Raw genomic sequence first — 21,576 nt, 5'->3', positions numbered from 1 at the left:
AATTGTTTCACTTTTCGTTCAAATCTGTAAATGATCAAGGCAGGCGTGGGGTCAAGGTAAAGTTACAGCTCCATGTTAATGTGTAGAAAAATGGGAATTTTTGTGGAAATTAGTTAAAATATTTTAGTTAAATTTCTCTCCGTGCTAATACTTTGAAATATGTGTGTAACATTGAGGTGGAGTTTGAGTACTTTTGTTTTAGTTTTTTTTTTTAGTTTTTTAGTTTTTTTTAGATTTGATGGCTGCATTGGTAGTCTTTTTAATGGAACATATCAAGATTAAAATTTGAGAAAATAAGCCATCCAGAAAATAAAGTAACGCAGAACAGTTTTTAATGAAAAGCTTGAAATCATTAAAAAACAAGTCTTAAAATAAAAAATATGTTTGGATGCCGATGATTTCAATATTACGAGTTTGAGTTGCAGGTATAATAGGAACCTGTAGATGGCGCCCGAATGTAGCCAACAACAGGTAGCCAATCACAACTCATTTTTCCTCGGTCTTGAGTTCTGCTTTGAGGAAACTGCTTCTTATGTGCTAATCATGCGAGTTTTCAAAGTGCTCTTTGATATATGCAGAATACATTTTGCGGAAGTGAACGAAACGGCTCTCTAGCAAGAAAAAAAAAAATGTATCGATGGCGTATTTTCATCGCTATAATTCTCGGCTTGGTGTGGTATTTATCGGATTGCGGTGTGCCTCTGGCCATAGACTTTATGACTGTAACACAGTACTTTTTATGTTTTCTCTTTTATTTTTCAACTCCGTTGTTATTCGGAAACACCGGTCGGGAAAGCAGCACGCAAACAGATGAAGAGGAACATCCGCTCCAGGTATTACACGGCGTCATTACTGCACCGCGGTTTAGCAGACAACTGAGGTTTCCTGTTCAAAACGGCACCACATTTATTTAAAAAAAACGAATTTACAGTGTTTTTCTCAACAACTGTTTGATTAGCTGAAAATATAACATTACTTTATTATATAGGTAAGGTGCACAAACACGAGCAGGGGCGTAGGCTCAAAACTTGAGGTGTTTCACACTGGTTGCAGGTTTTCCTGTCTGCGTGATTCTTTTAAAAACTGTTAATTGTAGTGGCTGCAAAGGAAGTTTATTTTAAACACTGCTGTAGAATAATGTAGCACGCAGTGTATGAATTTGAAATATTCCAGAATTGGTCCTGGACCATGTCAGAATTCTGCCACAGTTCAAAAAGGACTGCATTTTTATAGCACGTTTCCAACTATTAGATGCTTTACAATAATGCCTCACATTGATTTCCTGAGTTAAAGGACATGTCGCACCGAAATACTATCACCTTAGATTTAGGCTGTTAGTGACCATCCGATGATTTGTTTTTAATGTGTGTGTAACCAGGTTAGTCCCATTGAGATTGAGATCTCTTTTACAAGGAAGACCTGGACAATTTTTAAAGTTTCCAGGTCACCTTACTTGTATGTCTTTAGATGTGGGAGGAAGCTGGAGCATGCAGGGGGGAACCCACGCAAACACAGGGAGAACATGCAAACTCCATACAGAAAGGCCACAGGTGGGAATTGATCCAATGACCTTCTTGAAGTGAACAACAGTGTAGCAGTAGTGCTAACCACTAAGCCTCCGTGCCACACCGGATTTACTTTGTGCACTTTCGTGACCGGCATTCACAACAAACAGCTACGGAGACTACCGAAAATAAAGTACTCGTGAGTACTCGTTTTTCCTAGTGTTTCCGACAGCATTTACGTAGGTTTGAGGAAACGTTCCAGCGTGCGCTTGAATGGAATGTAGCAGCTAACGTTAAGAACGGAGCCACAGATTAATTGTTTCCATAAGTGTGATGTCATGTTATGATGACTCGTTTTTAAGTGAGAACTGTTCATTTTGATGCAATCACAATAGAAGCAGCAGCCGCTCTCCACTGTGAGAAGACTTAGTGCATGTGCATGTTCATCATGAATGCAGCCTGTTAAAAACAGTCTCTGCTAGAGGCTCAGTTTTGTGCACACATATGTGTTGTCATCGATATAACTGTCAAAAATCTAAGAAATACATCTATGTGATCAGACAGCCTGAAAAACAGCTGACAGTTCCGCATGCACGTTCATGACAGGAGTTATAATGGGGTTAAAACAAAGTGGTGCTCCGGTACAGAGAACAGACTCTGCACACATCGACATCCAAAGTCCGACAGACTCTCTCTAAGTAAAATAAAAATAAAGCCTTCCAGCTACACTGAAGAGAACAAAATACAAAAGAAAAAAGAACCTCTAAAAAAAATTGTTTCGGGGTGAAGTGTGTCATCTCCTCTCTGTACATTCTATGTAAATCTGAGCCATCACTTTCGTATGAAAGCTCAGAAGCTTCATTATCGGACGTAGCAGCATTCATTTCACTCTCTGTTGGCCCTTGGGATGTTTCTGCTTTTCCTGAAATGTACATCACATGCTGAGAAATGCTGAATAAGACGTTTTCCAGAAATGCACCTGCTAACTTGCAGAGCAAGAGGAATAATTAGCAATAAAATACATCAATGACCACTAATTATTACCGCATGTGCACAGATAGAGTTACAAGCATGAATACTTTGATGATATGTTGGTAACTGGGACGCTAAATAACGCGTGACATGTCCTTTAAAGCTGTATTCATTTTGACAGTTTGGTGGAATGAGATAAAGATGATGGATCTTGTCCAAGCACACACACAGGTAGCATGACCATTGTTCAAAATTAGGATCTGGTTTTATGACGTAGTGGGAGATAAACTGAGGCTACAGCTTAGTGCTCAAACTCCAGTCAAAGACTAAAAATGATGCCGTGCTGTGGGGACCGACTAGTTAAATTAGATCTGTCTTAATCTAGCCCAGAAGTCTAAAATTTGGACCACCCATTGTACTCTAGTGTGACGGGGATAACGATTGAGACATTCAGCCAGGATTTGATGTGCTTGAACAATTTGTACAGCCCCTCAAACGTAGTCCGAATGGTTTGAATTGCATAGGAATTGACGTATGTATGTCGTACCGCATTCATACGGCAGTTAGAATGTGATACGACTGCAACTCGACCGCCGTTCAAATGTTTTCCAACACGAGCACAAGACAATTGTAGAGTGCATGTGCTCTGGCCGCACGAATGTGCCGACTGCTGTAAGATAACATGTCCCGGAAGGACTCCTCCTTAGTCGGACGGCTTCCTTGACCACTGGTACCCACCACGGTGTTCAAGGATCGCCGCCCTTTGAGGCACCTAAGCCCGTCAGGCCTCAGCTCTGCATTGCAGCTTCAGCAACGGAAGCTATGAACATTGCCCATTCTGGTTCAATGCCCCCATCCTCCATACGGATGCCAGAAAAGCTCCGCTGAGTTGAAGATCTGTTGGACAGTGGGCTCCCCCAGATGTTCCCAGTTCACCCGCACTATCTGTTTGGGCTTACCAGGTCTGTCCAAAGTCCTCCCCCATCCTCTCATCCAACTCACCAACAGATGGTGATCGGTTGACAGCTCTGCCCCTCTCTTTACCCAAGTGTGCAGAACATGCAGCCTCAGATCAGATGATACAATCACAAACTCAACCAGGCACTCCAGGGAAGGCAGAATACTCCAAACTGCTGTTTAGTACCTATGAACAAACAATAGTCAGAGTTCCTTACCTAAGACCAATTTGCCATGGGAGACCCTACCAGGAGCACGAAAGGCTCTAGACAACACAGCTCTCAGGTTCATAGGGGCACACAAACCTCTCCACCGGGATAAGGTGATGTTTCCAGAGAGGTTGCCCATAAGTAATTGGACAGTATCATTCATACAGATCATCACTTTTCCAGCCAGTTTTCTTTTAACTAGGGTACATTAAGATTTTCAAGGCACTGAATATGTCTTGGACTTCCTTTACTTCATTCATTCAGAAATACTATAGTACTGTATAGTAAATGTGACTGCAGTAGGCAGTTCTCAAACACAGTGGCCATGCAAGGAGACTGATGGAAGTTATTTACGTAGATGCCCGTAACCTCTCTGAAGCAGTTCTAGATGAAACTGTGCAATGTGCAACTTTTGTCTGTTGCATCATCACTTATCCAGCTACAGCATTGCTTCTGTTGAAAATGGTGTGTGACTGGTGCCTTTGTGTGTCTCAAATGTTGGAGGACCAACAGTTGTTAGCGTTGTCAGATAACGTCAGGGACAGTTAAGGCTTGAATACAAGATTAAATGAATGGTGAAGGGAAAGTGGTAATGAGAATAGTTCAATGTGTGGATGTTAATTTATCAAAGTTGTTGTTTTCCTCTCTATGGCACTGTGGGAAACGTTCGTCTGTCTGACACCACTTCTCTACACTACGAAGAGCCACAGATGTGGCTGATTTGGTGGTGAGAAATGTTTGGTGGGAGTTGGCAAATGCTTGTGGGAAAGAAAAAAGCCAAGTTTGTGTGCATGAAAAAAGTGCATAATATTATTTCAAATAAGCAATGCTCAGGTAGAGAACTTATCTTATACAGTTAATCATTCTGTACACACATGCATGCAGTTAACACTCCGATTTATTGCAGCACCTCAGAAAATTGTGGCTATAACTTTGCATTTGTGTGAAAGGCTTCCTTAATGCTTTCATATCTGTACGAGGTCTGTTAGAAAACTATCCTACCTTTTTATTTTTTTCAAAAACTATATGGATTTGAATCATGTGCGCTTGCATCAGACAAGCTTGAACCTTTGTGCGCATGCATGAGTTTTTTCACGCCTGTCGGTTGCATCATTCGCCTGTGGGCAGGCTTTGAGTGAGCACTGGTCCACCCCCCTCGTCGGATTTTTTATTGTCAGGAAAATGGCTCACAGACTGGCGTTTTGCTTCATCAAAATCTCCTTTAACAGTGGAAGTGCTGATCCCGACCTCTTCTGAAACGTCTCTGCTAGTCACACGACGTCCCGCATCAGCAGTTTATCGGCACATTCCACTGTTAAAGGAGATTTTGTAATGAAAGACGTGCGGAGGGATTCGCACGTCGGGACGGAGCCGCAATGGCGCTGGACAAAAAACACCTCCATGTTGGAAACCATTCGTAAGATTCAGATGGCTTTCGGTGGCTTTTCAGTCGAGTGAGTATCCGAGAAATTGTGTTCCAATTTGTCCTGTGAGACTTCCAACACGGACTTGCTTTTGTTGTCCGCCATTGCGGCTCCGTCCCGACTCGCGAATCCCTCCGCACGTCTTTCATTACAAAATCTCCTTTAACAGTGGAATGTGCCGATAAAGTGCTGATCCCGACCTCTTCTGAAACTTCTCTGCTAGTCACATGACGTCCTGGACCAACAGAACCTTCACTTTGGAAATGATCTGGTCGTTCAAGCCTGTCGATGGCCGTGCGCCATTGTGTTCCGTCATTAAACTGGCTGAACTACTCCTTAATCTGTGTTATGTCCATAGAATCTTCACCGAAAGCCATCTGAATTTTTCGAATGGTGTCCACCTGGATGTCCCTCACAGTTTCTGAAAAAATTTTGATGAAGCAAAGCGCCAGTCTCTGAGTCATTTTCCTGACAATAAAAAAATCAGACGAGGGGGGTGGACCAGTGCTCACTCAAAGCCTGTCCACAGGCGAATGACGCAACCGACAGGCGTGAAAAAACTCACGCATGCGCACGAAGGTTCAAGCTTGTCTGATGCAAGCGCACATGATTCAAATCCATATAGTTTTTGAAAAAAATAAAAAGGTCGGATAGTTTTCTAACAGACCTTGTATGTAACAAATTTTCTGTTTACCAGGAAACGACTGAAACGCTGCTTTTCGGTGACTCAACTGACGGAGGAATTAGGCAGCAATCCAATTATCCACATGTCAAGAGATCTCTGCAGCAAGGTCAGAAATGTTCAATGAAGAAAAATGTAGCACTTCAAACACTTTTTGTATGCTTTTCTGTTTGCAGCATAAAATCACATTATACAGTATTAAAAGTTTTCTGGAAATCTGAGTTTTTACGGTGAATGTTTCAGGGTTATTTTTGATAGCATACATCAGAATGCATTAATGTTCCACGCCCAAAATACTGGTAGCGTTAACGCACCATGTTGGCTTGCAAACTGCCAATAAATTCGACAGAACAAGTGTTATTTTTGTTTTCCTGACCTGCATCGGATTTCGTCTGTGGTCTGTCTTCATGAAGTTTGTACTTGTGAAATTGTTTGGAAATGTCTCTGAGATGCCTGATGTCTGACATTTTCACATCCTGATCCTATATTGAATGTTTCGTGCCACCGCATTTCCACACAGCAGCCAATGAGAGACGCTGTTTCAGATTTTACCATGAACTCCGCACCTTGCTGAAACTACAAAACAAGTTGATGAAATGTTGTTCTGATGCGTGAGATAATTTCAAATTCATCAGAAAATGGGGCAGGTTTGAGCAAAGGGACCAGAACGGCAACCAGACTTTTTAAAATCGTTTATACAGAAAACCTAACACTGTAATAAATTAACACTTATTATATTATGTTTCAAAATCTGTTTGGGAAGAATTTACTTCAAATTGGCTCCATGCAACCTCTAGCCTGCTAAATCTGCTGTTTATGGTTCTTCTGAATACAGGCTTTCTGATGTTTTGGGGTAAAAAAAAAAAAAAAAAAAATCAGAAACAATGGCAGATTTCACAATTAAAAAAAAGGGGACAGCCTGTCTTGTGATGACTGTGTGAAGAACAAGATTACATTATTGTTATTATTGGTGACAGTGGTTAGAGGAAAAAGATAAGAATGGCAATTTTTTCACTGTCTTGCTCAGTTTCACTTCTGCACACAGTCTACGGAATCAAGCCACCAGCCTTCTATCAGTTTGTTGGTTCTTTTAATAGCTTTTTAATTTATACACTATATTTTTTAGTATGCATTTCATGCTAATTAAAAGCATTCCTTCTCTTGTCTTTTTTATGAATCTGGTTTACACTTATATGCAGTGGGTAAAATAAATATTGAACACATCACCATTTTTCTCAGTAAATTTATTTCTAAAGGTGCTGTTGACATGAAATTTTCACCATATATTGCTAACAACACAAGTAATCCACACATACAAAGAAATCAAACCACAGATGTCCATAAATTATGTGTAATAATGTGAAATGACACAGGAAAAAAATACTGCACACCTGAAGAAAGGGAGGTGCAAAATGGCATGGGAAAGCCAAGACACCATCTGAAATCTATTGGTAATTAGAAAGTAGTCCTTCCCCTTGTCAGTGCAAATTAATATCAGCTGATTCAATCCCAACTAATGGCCTTAAAAGGTGTCACACAAGAAACATCTCATAAAGTAAAGACAAAGAGCTCTCTCAAGATCTGATGGCATTGTTTACAGAGGGATTTCTGTACTTCTAAATGCTTTAGTGAGCAATGTGAGGCCATAATCCAGAAGTGGAAAGAACATCATTTCACCATAAACTGGTCTTGACCAGGTGCTCCTTGCAAGATTTCTGACAGGACTGAAAAGAATTATCAGAAGAGTTGTCCAAGAGCCAAGGACCACTTGTGGAGAAAGACCTTGAAGTAGCAGGTACAATTGTTTCAAAGAAAACAATAAGTAATGTATTCAACCGTCTTAGCCTGTATGCATGCTCACCACACAAGACTCCATTACTGAAGAAAAGCACAAGTTCATTTAAAGTTTGCTGCACAGCATTTAGACAAGTGAGAATATAATCTGGTCAGACAAGACCAAAACTTAACTCTTTGACTGCCACAGCACCACAAAAACACCACACCAACAGTGAGGTTTGGAGGTAGGAAATTATGGTGTGGGGCTGTTTTTCAGCATATGGCACAGGCAGACTTCATATAATTGAAGGAAGGGTGAATGGAAAAAATGTACAGAGACATTAATTAAAAAAAAATCTACCAGGATAATGAAGATGAAACAAGGGTGGACATTTCAGCAAGACTGTGATCCCAAACACACAGCCAAGGAAACTCTGTTGGTTTCAGAGAATGAAAATAAAGCTGCTAGAATGGCTGAGCCAATCAGCTGACTTGAATTATGGCAGAAGTAAAGACTGAGTTCATAGAAGACGTCCACAGAACCTTCACGATTTAAAGAGTGTTTGTGTGGAAGAATGGGCTAAAATCACACCTGAACAATGCGTGTGACTGGTTTCTCCATACTGGAGGTGTCTTGAAGCTATCGACAACCAACAAAGGCTTTTGTACAAAGTATTAGGTATAAGGTTTTTGTCATTTTGCTGTACACCACCACAGTGGAGTTGAAATGAAACGCTAAAGATGTGCTTGGAGTGTAGACCTGTAGATTTCATTCAATGGATTTAACAAAAATGTTACATTAACCATTTCAGAATTACAGTAATTTGTATACATAGTCCCATAAAAATTTCAGCTAGAGTTTACCAGCAGGCACATAGGAGACTTGAGCCTAGATTTGATCAGTTGTATGAAAATACTTTTTTTTTCTGTGCTAATCCACCATGAAGCTATGACTGGTGGAAAAGCAGACAGAAGTTGCAGTCTGTACAGTTTCTCCGAACACAGCCGTGGAAGCCTAGAAGTCTTTCAGGTTTGACTGGATTTCTGGCGGCTTTCGTCACTAGTCTCTTTTCTATACAACTGCAGGTTTGACTGGGTTTCTGGTAGCTTCGCTCACTAGGCTTGTTCCTATACAATGCCACACTCTTTTTGTATTTATTAGTGACCCATGTGAATGAAGTCCAAAATGTTTAGAGTGACTTGGAGAGTTCATGTATCCATCCAATGACTTGGACGTTCCTGCAATACTATTTTACCATATTTTTCAGTGTAAGCCATGTTTTTTATTTTTAATTTATATTTATATAGCGATTAGCATGTCCGTCTGTCAGTTTTCTCTTGTTACAAATTATATATCAAAAGGGCTTTTCAGCTTTAAAATCAAATATCTGCTAAATCCGCAATACAGATCAGATGCAGATCAAACTTAGTCTATTCATTGAGCATACTAGTTTGCACCTTATTGTCCTAAATGAGTGTCATTGAGACAGTTTTGATTGAGATATAATGCTAAATGTACACCATATGGGCATCCACAAAATCCACAGTCTGGATCAAACTTTGTTAGGCGATAGTGAGTGCCAGTCTGCACTCATTTTCAAATATGAGAGTGATTGGGGTATGTTGATTAGATATAATGCAAATATACCATAAATGGGTTTTCAGTGTTAAATGGCCACAAAATCTGTAATCTGCATCAGATCCAGATCCAACTTGATTAGTCAATAAAGGATACCATCCTACATAACGCTGTCAAATATGAAAGAAATTCAATCTTTTTTGACAGAGTTATGAATTTCTGAAAATTTGTTCATTGTTAAAGGATAGGGATTTTTTTTCCAATATTCCAAGATTTTTCCTCACTTTGACCTTTGACCTTGAAAATTTAATCAGTTCTTGCCTATGAGGATATGAATCCTCTGTTAAAAAAAAATCATAAGACTTATGAAAATTGTGAGTTACAAACAGGAGTGAAACATAACTTCCACCCAACTTCATTGGTGGAGGTAATAATAATAATATTAATAATAATAAAACTTCTCAGTTAATTGGAACTTCCCTAAATTTACCACAATGCTTCATTTCAGCTTGAGCTAATGCATGTCATCGATTTGAGCTTATTGTTTTTAAAGAGGCATTTCTTTGATTGTTGGGTGGCTTGGGTTGTACTTGAACTTGAATAAAGGAGTGAGCCTTTGAATTTTCAGACCTTGACTGCATAACTGCTAATCCTTGAAATTTGAATAAATGAAGAGAAATATTTCAAACTTAGTCTTTAGTTTTTGGCTGTGTTGCCATGGTGAACAGTTCTTTTCAATTTTCTCCTTGATACCAGAAATAATTTTGTCTCTCTGTAGCTGAAAGAGATTTTTTTTAGCATGGGGTAATTTTTTTAATGTCATCTAGGCTTTCTATTCTGAATGTTTGTCATCTGCTCATGCATGAGTGAAAATGTGTAACATTTGATTGAGATTTGTTGGGAATAATTTTGATGAGAGTTCTTGATTTTAAATGAATATTTCCATCAGAAAATCTGATCTAGTGTTGATGTGCTTTACTTTTTGTGTGTGTGTCTCCTCAGTGTTTGAGTGTGCTTATGCTCAGCTGGTGCTGCCTTGGTATAATGTCCCTGAACCCATTGTGGTCCAGCCTCTGCACCAGGTACTCAGCAGGGAGCTCAACTTTGTCATCAATCAAATCATTGAAAGGGCCAAGGACTTTGATGTTTGCCAGGTGGTGGTGGGTTCAATTCGTATTTTGACCCAGCACCTGCATAATGCTAAGCAGCCCGACAGGTGAGACTTTAGACTTTCCTTCTGTTGGAAATTACCCTGACTTCATGCTGGCACTGCTTTAATTGTGCTTTGCAATGTTCTAACCCCTATAACCGCCTCTGTTTTTTTTTTATTTTTTTTTTTTTATCACGTATGAATAATTTACCATTATGTTATTTGCCTCACACTTGCAGCCACACCTTGCTACTGAGCCACTAAAGTTGCTAAATGTGATTATCAGATTTAGATAAGATTTTGGTCAGAATGAATGAACATATAGTTCTATCTTTTTGCTTCCTGTTGCTACTTTCTTTGCAGAGAGCTGCTGTTCAGCTCCAGAGCAGCGGAGATTGCAGTTCTCAGAGAGTTTTCTGAAGCTTTGGTACGAAACCTTTTTGCTGAATCTCTCTGGGGCCAAGGAGTCAACCGCTCTGCCTTAAATGAGATCATTGCCTTAAAGGGTAAGAAGGCGTTAAATGCGCTCGCTGCAGTAATACAGTCTTACATAAGCCACTCATGACTTCTTTTACAACTGTGATTTCTGTGTAATCCTCATCAGTAGCAGGATAGTGCTGAGGACATGAATTTAGTGGTGTAGAAAAGGTTCTCCTTCAGTGTGGTTATAGATTGTTTTATGCACACATTCCCATGTACCAGCGTTTACAGTTGTACATGGGCAGCTTCTTTTTTTAAAAGCAGACTTCTTTTCATTCTCCTCATTGTATACTATTCTAATATTATTGTGTTTATAGTAGTGTGACTAAAGCCCTAAATGGACAGCAGTAGCTTAATGTGGGGAGGTGAGGCAAAGTAATACTTACTAAAGTCCCTCAGTGTTTTTTTTTTTTTTCACAGTCCAAATGCTGTGTTTTTATTATTATGATTATTATTTTTTTGCATGTTCCCGGTAAAGATTACGGTACCTTTTACCTTCTGCTGAAGGAACCGTAAAAATTACCTCAGGTTATATTAATCCTGTGTAAATAGAGACATCACTATTTGGTGAATGGCTGCTGACGCTCAGAAATGATGCTGCTCATGCTCCGAAATGATGCATGCACAGTGGAGGCAGAGCCGACCGATATTTGGTGGGGAACCGTTCGGGCGGTGACACCGGTTTTTGTACCAGCTGTACCGCTGTCAATAAAATTTGCAGGCAGGGATGATAATCGAATGTTGTTTTTTATGGCGCCTAACTTGCTGGTTGGGGCTTTCGTTGTCCTGTGAATCTGATGAACATTAGTGATGTTAAAGTGAGGATCACTAGTAATCACCATCAACATGTTTATTAGACCCCATTCCTGCCAGGCTGCTCAAGGAAGTCCTACCATTATTTAATGCTTCAATCTTAAATATGATCAATCTATCTTTGTTAGTTGGTTATGTACCACAGGCCTTTAAGGTGGCAGTAATTAAACCATTACTTAAAAAGCCATCACTTGACCCAGCTATCTTAGCTAATTATAGGCCAATCTCCAACCTTCCTTTTCTCTCAAAGATTCTTGAGAGGGTAGTTGTAAAACAGCTAACTGATCACCTGCAGAGGAATGGTCTATTTGAAGAGTTTCAGTCAGGTTTTAGAATTCATCATAGTACAGAAACAGCATTAGTGAAGGTTACAAATGATCTTCTGATGGCTTCGGACAGTGGACTTATCTCTGTGCTTGTTCTGTTGGACCTCAGTGCTGCTTTTGATACTGTTGACCATAAAATTTTATTACAGAATTAGAGCATGCCATAGGTATTAAGGCACTGCGCTGCGGTGGTTTGAATCATATTTGGTCTAATAGATTACAATTGTTCAGGTAATGGGGAATCTTCTTCACAGACTAAAGTTAATTATGGAGTTCCACAAGGTTCTGTGCTAGACCAATTTTATTTCACTTTATATATGCTTCCCTTAGGCAGTATTATTAGACTGGTATTGCTTAAATTTTCATTGTTTACGCAGATGATACCCAGCTTTATCTATCCATGACGCCAGAGGACACACACCCAATGAGCTAAACTGCAGGATTGTCTTACAGACATAAAGACATGGATGACCTCTAATTTCCTGCTTTAAACTCAGATAAAACTGAAGTTATTGTTCTTGGCCCCACAAATCTTAGAAACATGGTGTCTAACCAGATCCTTACTCTGGATGGCATTACCCTGACCTCTAGTAATACTGTGAGAAATCTTGGAGTCATTTTTGATCAGGATATGTCATTCAAAGCGCATATTAAACAAATATGTAGGACTGCTTTTTTGCATTTACGCAATATCTCTAAAATCAGAAAGGTCTTGTCTCAGAGTGATGCTGAAAAACTAATTCATGCATTTATTTCCTCTAGGCTGGACTATTGTAATTCATTATTATCAGGTTGTCCTAAAAGTTTCCCTAAAAAGCTTCAGTTAATTCAAAATGCTGCAGCTAGAGTGCTGACGGGGACTAGAAGGAGAGAGCATATCTCACCATATTGGCCTCTCTTCATTGGCTTCCTGTTAATTCTAGAATAGAATTTAAAATTCTTCTTCTTACTTATAAGGTTTTGAATAATCAGGTCCCATCTTATCTTAGGGACCTCATAGTACCATATCACCCCAATAGAGCGCTTCGCTCTCAGACTGCGGGCTTACTTGTAGTTCCTAGGGTTTGTAAGAGTAGAATGGGAGGCAGAGCCTTCAGCTTTCAGGCTCCTCTCCTGTGGAACCAGCTCCCAATTCAGATCAGGAGACAGACACCCTCTCTACTTTTAAGATTAGGCTTAAAACTTTCCTTTTGCTAAAGCTTATAGTTAGGGCTGGATCAGGTGACCCTGAACCATCCCTTAGTTATGCTGCTATAGACGTAGACTGCTGGGGGTTCCCATGATGCACTGTTTTCTTTCTCTTTTTGCTCTGTATGCACCACTCTGCATTAATCATTAGTGATCGATCTCTGCTCCCCTCCACAGCATGTCTTTTTCCTGGTTCTCTCCCTCAGCCCCAACCAGTCCCAGCAGAAGACTGCCCCTTCCCTGAGCCTGGTTCTGCTGGAGGTTTCTTCCTGTTAAAAGGGAGTTTTTCCTTCCCACTGTAGCCAAGTGCTTGCTCACAGGGGGTCGTTTTGACCATTGGGTTTTACATCATTATTGTATGGCCTTGCCTTACAATATAAAGCGCCTTGGGGCAACTGTTTGTTGTGATTTGGCGCTATATAAAAAAAAAATTGATTGATTGATTGATTGAGTGTCAGATTGGCCGGAGAATTGGTGCAGCAGGGGGGGTATTGCATTCGCTGTGCTGAGCCAAAAGGTGACGCTCTCAATCTACTGGTCAACCTTCATTCCTACTCTCCCCTATGGTCATGAGGGTTGGGTCATGACCGCAAGAACTACATCACAGGTACAAGGGAGATGCGGAGCTTCTCACCTTATCTCCCATAGAGATAAAGTGTGAAGCTTGGTCATCCATGAGGAGCTCGGAGTAGAGCCTCCCAGTCAGATGTGGTTAATGTTTCCCGGGAAAGGGAAGTTTGGGGTCCCCTGCAGGAACTGTTGCTCCCACGACCCAATCCCAGATAAGCGATTGAAGATAAGCGAGATGAAATGAATGTCTTGACAACCTCATTGGAAACTACAAATCGCTTCAAAACCTTGCATATGTTGATGGAAAAAAGAAGGGAGAAATCTGCTATGGCTATAGTCATACAAATTTCTGCCCATTCGCTGTTTCGCAGTTGTGAATCTTGTGGTCCGTGACTTGCGCGAGAGGTCTGCTTCAGCAGAGTTCCGGTGTCAAGAGCTCAGCGCTCAATGTATACAAACCTCGTGAAGTATATACAACAAGACAACATCGTGACGTGACAGAAGTCCATCACAGGTGCTACACCTCCTCTAGATAACCCTCTCAACTTGGGAGAATGTGTCTTCATCATAATCGCCCGTGAACTTGCTAAATCAACACATCGACATCCTTGCTTTGCCATTGTTTACATGCGCTTTGCGGACTGGCTATATACACCATGGGTTGTGCGTATTGCAAGATATGGATGCACAATATGCACCATGTGGTGCATATTAATACAATAACATGCTTTTGGAAGGCAAATATTGGTTATTTTGGGCGACTGGGCATGGACGTCGGGCCTCTGAAAATGCATACTGCATGACAACTGCATGTTATTTGCATTATTATCACCTACTGAGATACACAACACATTAACAAATTTAATGTCATTTCAAAATGCACGACACCCAGCAAACGCATACATAAAAAGTTGGCTCACTTTAACTTCTGTCGTGTTGGCTGGTACCACGCTGTTCTCCAAATTTGCCAGTGCATCCTCATCAAGCTGGCTGCTTTGGCTGCTGTTCATTGTTGGACTATCCACGATAAAATCGTCCAGAATATCCATATTGGGACCAACACACACTTTGCGCCTTTTCATGTTATCGTTTGCGGACAGTTCTTGGGTTGTGCATGATATGATGTCGTCACTTTATGCACAGCGGACGGGTATTGGGATACCCGCTACTGCGGGCGGGTATGGACAGGTAGCGTAAATGTAAATCTATGCTACCGGCCCACCAACGCCTCAGTAACTGATAATAATCGGCGATACGAGTGCGTAATTTGCACCACCTTGTGTATATTACTCATCCGTATCACGCAATATGCACCACCCGAGGCAGCCATATTGCATTTTGGGATGGTGTAGACAGTTTATGCAGTAAGAAACTTCGAATTCTTGCTAGTTTGGATCAAATATTTAGCTGTGACTACCAGAAGAGTTTGACCTGAGAAGAGCAGAGGAAGCCATATTGCATTTAATATTACACATTAAATTTGTGTAGATGAGGATGGTGCAAATAGGAGTGTACTAAATCTTAATTTACACATTAGCGGTGTACATAGCTTTTGCCTGTGCTTTGAGATGCCAGAACTCTGCTGGCGCCACTGTGCATTCTGGGAAGCGCAGGGGGCCGCCAGGGGGATTATGGGTAAATGCTGAAGTACCGAATGGGTTTGTGTGCACTTAGGACTTATGTGAGCTTTAGAATCTAACCACTCTTAAACAGTAAAAAAAAAAAACTAAAAAACTTTATTTCTCTGATTTTGTAAATTTCTCTGTGAAATCTCTCTCTCAAACCCCATTCACTGCGTGCGTACCTTGCTCAACCATCATCCTTGCTGTGTTTTTTTATGCTTTCTATGGAGATATTACCTTTTATTTGAGTTTTGGAACTTAACCAATACAAGAACAGAACTCTGATTTAGTATATGTATTTCTGTGTGGAAGTTGTCTCTGTTGACATCACCTAATCATCCAGCAGGTGGCAAACACATCTACTGGATATTGTAGAACTGCATAAAGTAGGGGTGTAAAAATGCATGTATTTAACCATACGGTACACACACGATGGTTCAGTTCACAGAACTGCACTCAGAGTACACGGTACAAATCTGCACAATATGATTATAGAGCCGTGTACGTTTCCGTAAGCACTGACATTACATCTCATTTCCACAGATTGCTTGTCACTCTAGTTTCATGCTCTGTGCAGGAGGCACAGCCAGACCCTCAGTGCAGGAGGCATGGCCACACCCCTCAGTCTGCTGTCTGCATTTCTGAGGCAAAAAGAGGAAAGTGAGCGAGTGAATGGATTGTTCCAATCAGAAACTTATCTTTTTCGTCCGAAACATGAACCTAAAGGTGAAAGTGTACTGATACGCGTTTGTGTTGAATCGTTGTCCCGGGATGAGATCAGTACGTATTTGAGTTTACACAGAAAACAGCACCAACTTATAAGATGATGATGTTTTACATAAATTAGTGTAAAATGTTACAGATGAGATGTTCGCCAAATAGCGACTGTGCATATAATGACTTTACAGTCAGGCTTTTTCTGACATCTCATTTGAGCAAAAAATGAAACTAACTTAAAATGGGCAAAATATTGAAGGGAGTCTGGCTCCACAGGTCACACGACGTAAACTGACAAAACGCTTAATTCATCAGTAAATTCATTCCAACATAAATGAGATGTAATCCAATTCATAAACATTTAATGAAAAAAGAAAGTTTACATTTACGCTTTCTCCCAAAGCACTAAAGTGTCTGACGGCAGCTCTGTGATGCTCAGATTAAAGCTACTGTACATTAACAAATATGAACTGAACCATGACTTCTGTGTACTGTGACACCCCTAGCATACATAGGCAAAACATCATGCCTAAGCTTTTCTAAAGCATAGGATTCGGATTCAACCACATACGTTAGTATAGTTTAACATTATATTTTTCAAATTAAAGTTTTCAGTATTTTTATTTGAAAAGGATGGACTGTTCAAAAGTGTTTTTCTTCAGCGTTGGGGCCGTTGGTGTCATGGCTTTCCGACCCAGACAACCTGAACCAGCTAGTGGTGAGCCAGCTTGACAGTGTGACCCCCAAAGGGTCTGTGGAGGAGCTGAGTGGATCGGACCAGGAACAAGCCTCATCACAGGAGGGTGAAGGCAGTGAAGCGTGAGTGACTTTCTATTGTTACACCCTGTTGATCTGCCCTGGTCATAGTGAGCCAGAGAGGCACTGACTGCAAACAAACCTATCTCTTGTATTATTTTTTTTTAAATGCATCAGACTCTTTTTGTGGCTGGTTTTAGGAGCTTAGAGGAAGCAGAAGGGTCGACCAGCAAGAGGACCAAAAGCAAACGTGCGTTATGAGATTGACTCCTTTTTCTTCTCCTCTCTTCTTTTCCTTCTTTCTTCTCCATAATCCTCATTATCCTGTCATTCAGTAGGTAGTCACCTCTTTTAGTCCAGATAGCTAATTTCACAAACAGTATGATGAATACAAAACCCATCACTGTGCTTTCTTTAAGCAGCTCCTGCTTATTGCAGACTTACATTTTTTTATAACTTGCTGAAAATGGATTATTATGGTATGATCAAGCATCTGAATGATGAGTGTCACTTTTTGCAACCTGTAAAGAAATTCTGAACTCTGTGGTTATTAGGAACAAACCTTTTGTTAGAAAATTTTGATGCGTTTTTAGCAGTTGCATGTGAATTATAATCGTGAAAAGATTTTTCTCACAGTAGTTATATTAGTTGTATTATTTATACCTCCTAAATTATCGTTATGGAAGATATTGTTACATCTGAAGGGATTTCTGTCTGCCTACTGTATTTTTCAGGCAACAAGTTAAAAGAAGGATGGTCAAAATTTGTAGACAAGATGAAGTCTAAGAAAGCCAAGAAGAAGAAAATGAAGAAAATGGAGCAGGAATTAATGATGACGTTCATGCAGTGTGCATCATGCACTAATGAAGATGTCAGCAATATGGAGGGATCCATTCATAGCCAGCATGACTCTGACAGAGTAAGGCTGCTGCCCTGAGCTAATATAGATAATCTAATTACTTAAACTGAAGATGTCCATTTGTGAAGCACAACAGACTCATTGTTGCTTTTGTTGGATAAACATGATTAGGAAGACAGCGATCTGGATGACTACTTGAAAAGTGTTCAAGAGGATATGCTGGAATTCAAGCTGTCGTACGAGATGTGGCGTGTTGGCTGCTGGGCTGTCAGTATCCCTCATGTGAGTTATAAATATCAGTGACAGTGGAATGCTGGAGGCTTTTCTGCTGGCACTCTGTAAGAGCATGTCTTTGCATGGTATGTTAATGTTTGAATTGGAGACTGAGTCACATGCGTCCGTGCATTAGGCCGACTGGGATAATGAGGACCTGATATTCACAGTTCACCTGGAGGAAAAGGACAGCCCCGAAAATCTACACTGGAACATCAGAAAGACCTATATGGATGTCATCTTCTTCCGCAACCGATGGCAGGTAAGATTCCCTTTTTTTTTTTTCCTTTTTTTTGGCTGGGGGGGTACTTCTCAAGCTTTCTGTTTTTAAAGGACATGTCGCACGATTTTTAATGTCCCAGTTAATAAGACAGTATAAAAGTACTCATGATTGTATGTGTCTTTAGTGATCTCTGATGTATCTTATTCCTCTCACTTTGAGCGTTAGCAGGTGCATTTCTGGAAAACATTTCATTTGGCAATTCTCTGCATTTTTCAGTGTGTGACGTCGTAATTAACAAAACAGAAACATCCCAATGACTGACAGAGGGAAACAAACCTGCTCCATCCAAAAACGAAGTTTCTGAGCTGCTATTTGAACGTGATGGCTCAGATTTACAAAAAGGAGAGGATGCGCTCCACCCCGAAACTCTTAACTTTGTCAGTGTTGGATTTTGGAGCCTAAAGTGTGGTGATGTGCTGTTTGTGTGGATGCTGGTTTACTGAATCTGTATATTTGACTGTTTTTAACAGACTGCCTGACACAGAGATGGATTTGTTAGATTGAAAAAAGTCAGAATAAATTATTTCCGGGAATTAATGGACATTATTTAACGTGCCACGATCGAGAGAGAGGCAGAGCTGCACCCACAGCGATCTCGCACGCGTGTGCTACTTTGATCACGTGAAGTTTACATTTGGAAATGAATCCATAACATGACAGTGAGTCTGGCATATTCAGAATTTTACCCTTTTTGTGTTTGTGGCTAAATTTCTTTTTTTTTTTTTTTTTTTTTTTTTTTACTTTGCGAGAGTGTAAATTTGGAGCTGGAATGTGTGTGTGTGCGTGCGTGTGGCAGGCTGCGTTTATGGCTCATGGCAGTGCAGGTGCACATCACCGTTCTTGGAGCCGCAGCTTTTACCATGACTACATCAAAATTAACAGTTATCACTTAAAAACGAGTCATCATAACACAACATCACACTTATGGGAACTTTGGAATAAATCTCTGCCGTTCTTAATGTTATCAGCTACATTCCATTGAAGCGCATGCTGGGATGCTTCTAGTTGTGATGTCACTTGTTGGAAACACCCGAGTACTCACGAGTACTTTGTTTTCAGACGTCAGAAGTGCACAAAGTAATCCCAGTGGATCATTGGATGGTCACTAACAGCCTAAATCTAAATTGTTGTGATTTTGGTACGACATGTCCTTTAAATAACTTGTCAAATTGCTGCTGCTAAGCACATTAATTCTACATTCTGTAAGTAAAATTTCCCCTAATTCATATTTCTCCTTTGCATTCTGAAAGTACAAGCACATTTAGAGTGTGTTCCGCCACCCACTTACTAAATGCCAGTCTGATCATGCTAAAGTAGAAAGAAAATGCTGAATCCAGATTTGGATCCAATCCTAAAACCTACTCTTAATTTAAAAAAATAAAATAAAATCTGTCCATAACCTTGCATATTCATTCTCTTGTCCACAGTCAAACTGCAGCAAAAACACAACCTGCTCTGTATTTTTTGATACAGAGCAGGTTGATATTTTGATATGCAAAAATGATAATCAGCATTTTGACATGTTCTGCCTTCCTGCTTGGATGAATGCAGTTTTTCTCGTTTGAAATGCAACAGGCCTAATGGGAAACGCTTTCCTTCTTGGGCACTTTATGTTGTGTATTTTTTATTTATTAATTTTTTTTAACCAGTATGTTTTTAATTGTTGCCTGATGGGGGCGACATCTGCATAATATGAACATCCGTTTTCTCTGAAGGTCCTGTAATATTATAAGAGTACCATAAATGAGATGCATATTTGAAATTAAGTACAGTTTCTTTAGTGCCCTTGTGAACCTGCAGTGTTACAGTTTACATGTGTGAAAATAACTTTTTGCTTAATCTCATGAATTGTAGGAGTGTCACGGTACACGGAAGTCACAGTTTGGTTCATATTTGTGTTTAGACGTCATGGTTCAGTACGAGGTAGATTTTTACATGCAGTATCTTTAATCTGTGAGGAGCAGAGAGCTGTTGTTAAGCACTGCCACCATGAGACAAAGTGTTAATGGACACTTTCTTTTTTTCATTACACATTTATGAATTGATTACATCTCTTGTCATTCGTGTTGGGATGAATTTACTGTGCAGTGCGTTTTTTTTTTGTTTTTTTTTTTCTTGTCTTTTTTTATATGTTGTGTGACGTGTGGAGCCAGACTCCCTTTACTACTTTGTCCATTTTAAGTTTGTTTTATTTTTGCGCAAATGGCGGCATTTCATAAAGCTCCCCTCTGACAGATTTAAAATCATTGTACACAGTATCGCTATTCGGCGGCCATCTCATCCGTGAAATCTTACACAGTTGTGTAAAATGTCAACTTCATGTCCATGTTTCAGAAGAAAATGGTAAATTAATCAATTCTATTTATGCTTCCAAAGTTTCTCATTGGAATAATCCATCCACACGCTTTAACTGGCTCCACATACACACCAGGCTGAGGGGTGTGGCCACGCCTCCTGCACTGGGGCAGAAGAACACACTTCCTCCTGCACTTATCATGAAACTAGAGTGACACACAGTTTGTGGAAATAAGATATGTCAGTGAGTTTTGGAAACAAATACACACGTGTATAATCATACTGTGCAGAGCCATACTCTGTATTCTGTATACTAGGGATGTGAATCTCATCACTGACAACGATTCGATACGCATCTCGATACACTACCAGCGATACGATACTTCTTGCGATACATGATGATACACAATAATACGATGCAGTACGATTCACCCCTGTTCCCGATTCAATGCAATTTGATATGTATTTGATGGCGATTCAATTCCTCACAATGCAATACGATTTGGTGTGATATGATGCAATTCAACATGATGCAAAGAAATTATACCAAAAATTTAAACAGAAAATAAGAAGCTGCAATTCAGTATGGTACTATGGTATTCTTCTGATTCTATTAGAAACAGAGGACTTATTTTACTCCTTATAAGCAACAAATTTACCAGATTCAACATTAAGGAACAGGAATTGGTTTCCTCATATTTGGAACCTGTTTAATCACAGTGTCAGAACTTAAACAGTACAGTAAACAATAAGACAACATCACTCTCAATAAGTGACTTAAAGTGACATTTTCAATAGTGCAATGTCCATATTCTGTGAGTTTCTCTGTGAATTTTCAGACCTTTTGTCTGACTTAGTGCTTAGCTCAGATAAGATAATTATAGTGGGCGATTTTAACATCCACACAGATGCTGAGAATGACAGCCTCAACACTGCATTTAATCTATTATTAGACTCTATTGGCTTTGCTCAAAAAGTAAATGAGTCCACCCACCACTTTAATCATATCTTAGATCTTGTTCTGACTTATGGTATGGAAATAGAAGACTTAACAGTATTCCCTGAAAACTCCCTTCTGTCTGATCATTTCTTAATAACATTTACATTTACTCTGATGGACTACCCAGCAGTGGGGAATAA

At 40.0% G+C, this 21,576-nt stretch overlaps 1 protein-coding gene across 3 annotated transcripts in view; it reads left to right on the top strand.

Annotated features, from left to right (window-relative positions):
* The first annotated feature begins 511 nt into the window (after positions 1-511).
* si:rp71-46j2.7 overlaps positions 512-21,576 on the top strand; it is a 33,763-nt gene continuing 12,698 nt past the window's right edge. For all 3 annotated transcript variants that reach the window (XM_034181676.1, XM_034181678.1, XM_034181677.1), the window contains exons 1-9: positions 512-833; positions 5,765-5,858; positions 10,107-10,320; positions 10,618-10,760; positions 16,633-16,789; positions 16,927-16,976; positions 17,461-17,645; positions 17,757-17,867; positions 17,995-18,120. In XM_034181676.1, the coding sequence (XP_034037567.1) occupies positions 573-833; positions 5,765-5,858; positions 10,107-10,320; positions 10,618-10,760; positions 16,633-16,789; positions 16,927-16,976; positions 17,461-17,645; positions 17,757-17,867; positions 17,995-18,120 (1,341 nt within the window). In that variant the 5' untranslated portion in view covers positions 512-572. The remainder of the gene's footprint in view (positions 834-5,764; positions 5,859-10,106; positions 10,321-10,617; positions 10,761-16,632; positions 16,790-16,926; positions 16,977-17,460; positions 17,646-17,756; positions 17,868-17,994; positions 18,121-21,576) is intronic.

Source organism: Thalassophryne amazonica, chromosome 11, assembly GCF_902500255.1.
Source record: "Thalassophryne amazonica chromosome 11, fThaAma1.1, whole genome shotgun sequence".
Taxonomy (NCBI): Eukaryota; Metazoa; Chordata; class Actinopteri; order Batrachoidiformes; family Batrachoididae; genus Thalassophryne; species Thalassophryne amazonica.
The sequence above is the reverse complement of the archived record's forward strand: the minus strand, read 5'-3'. Positions and strand labels throughout refer to the sequence as shown.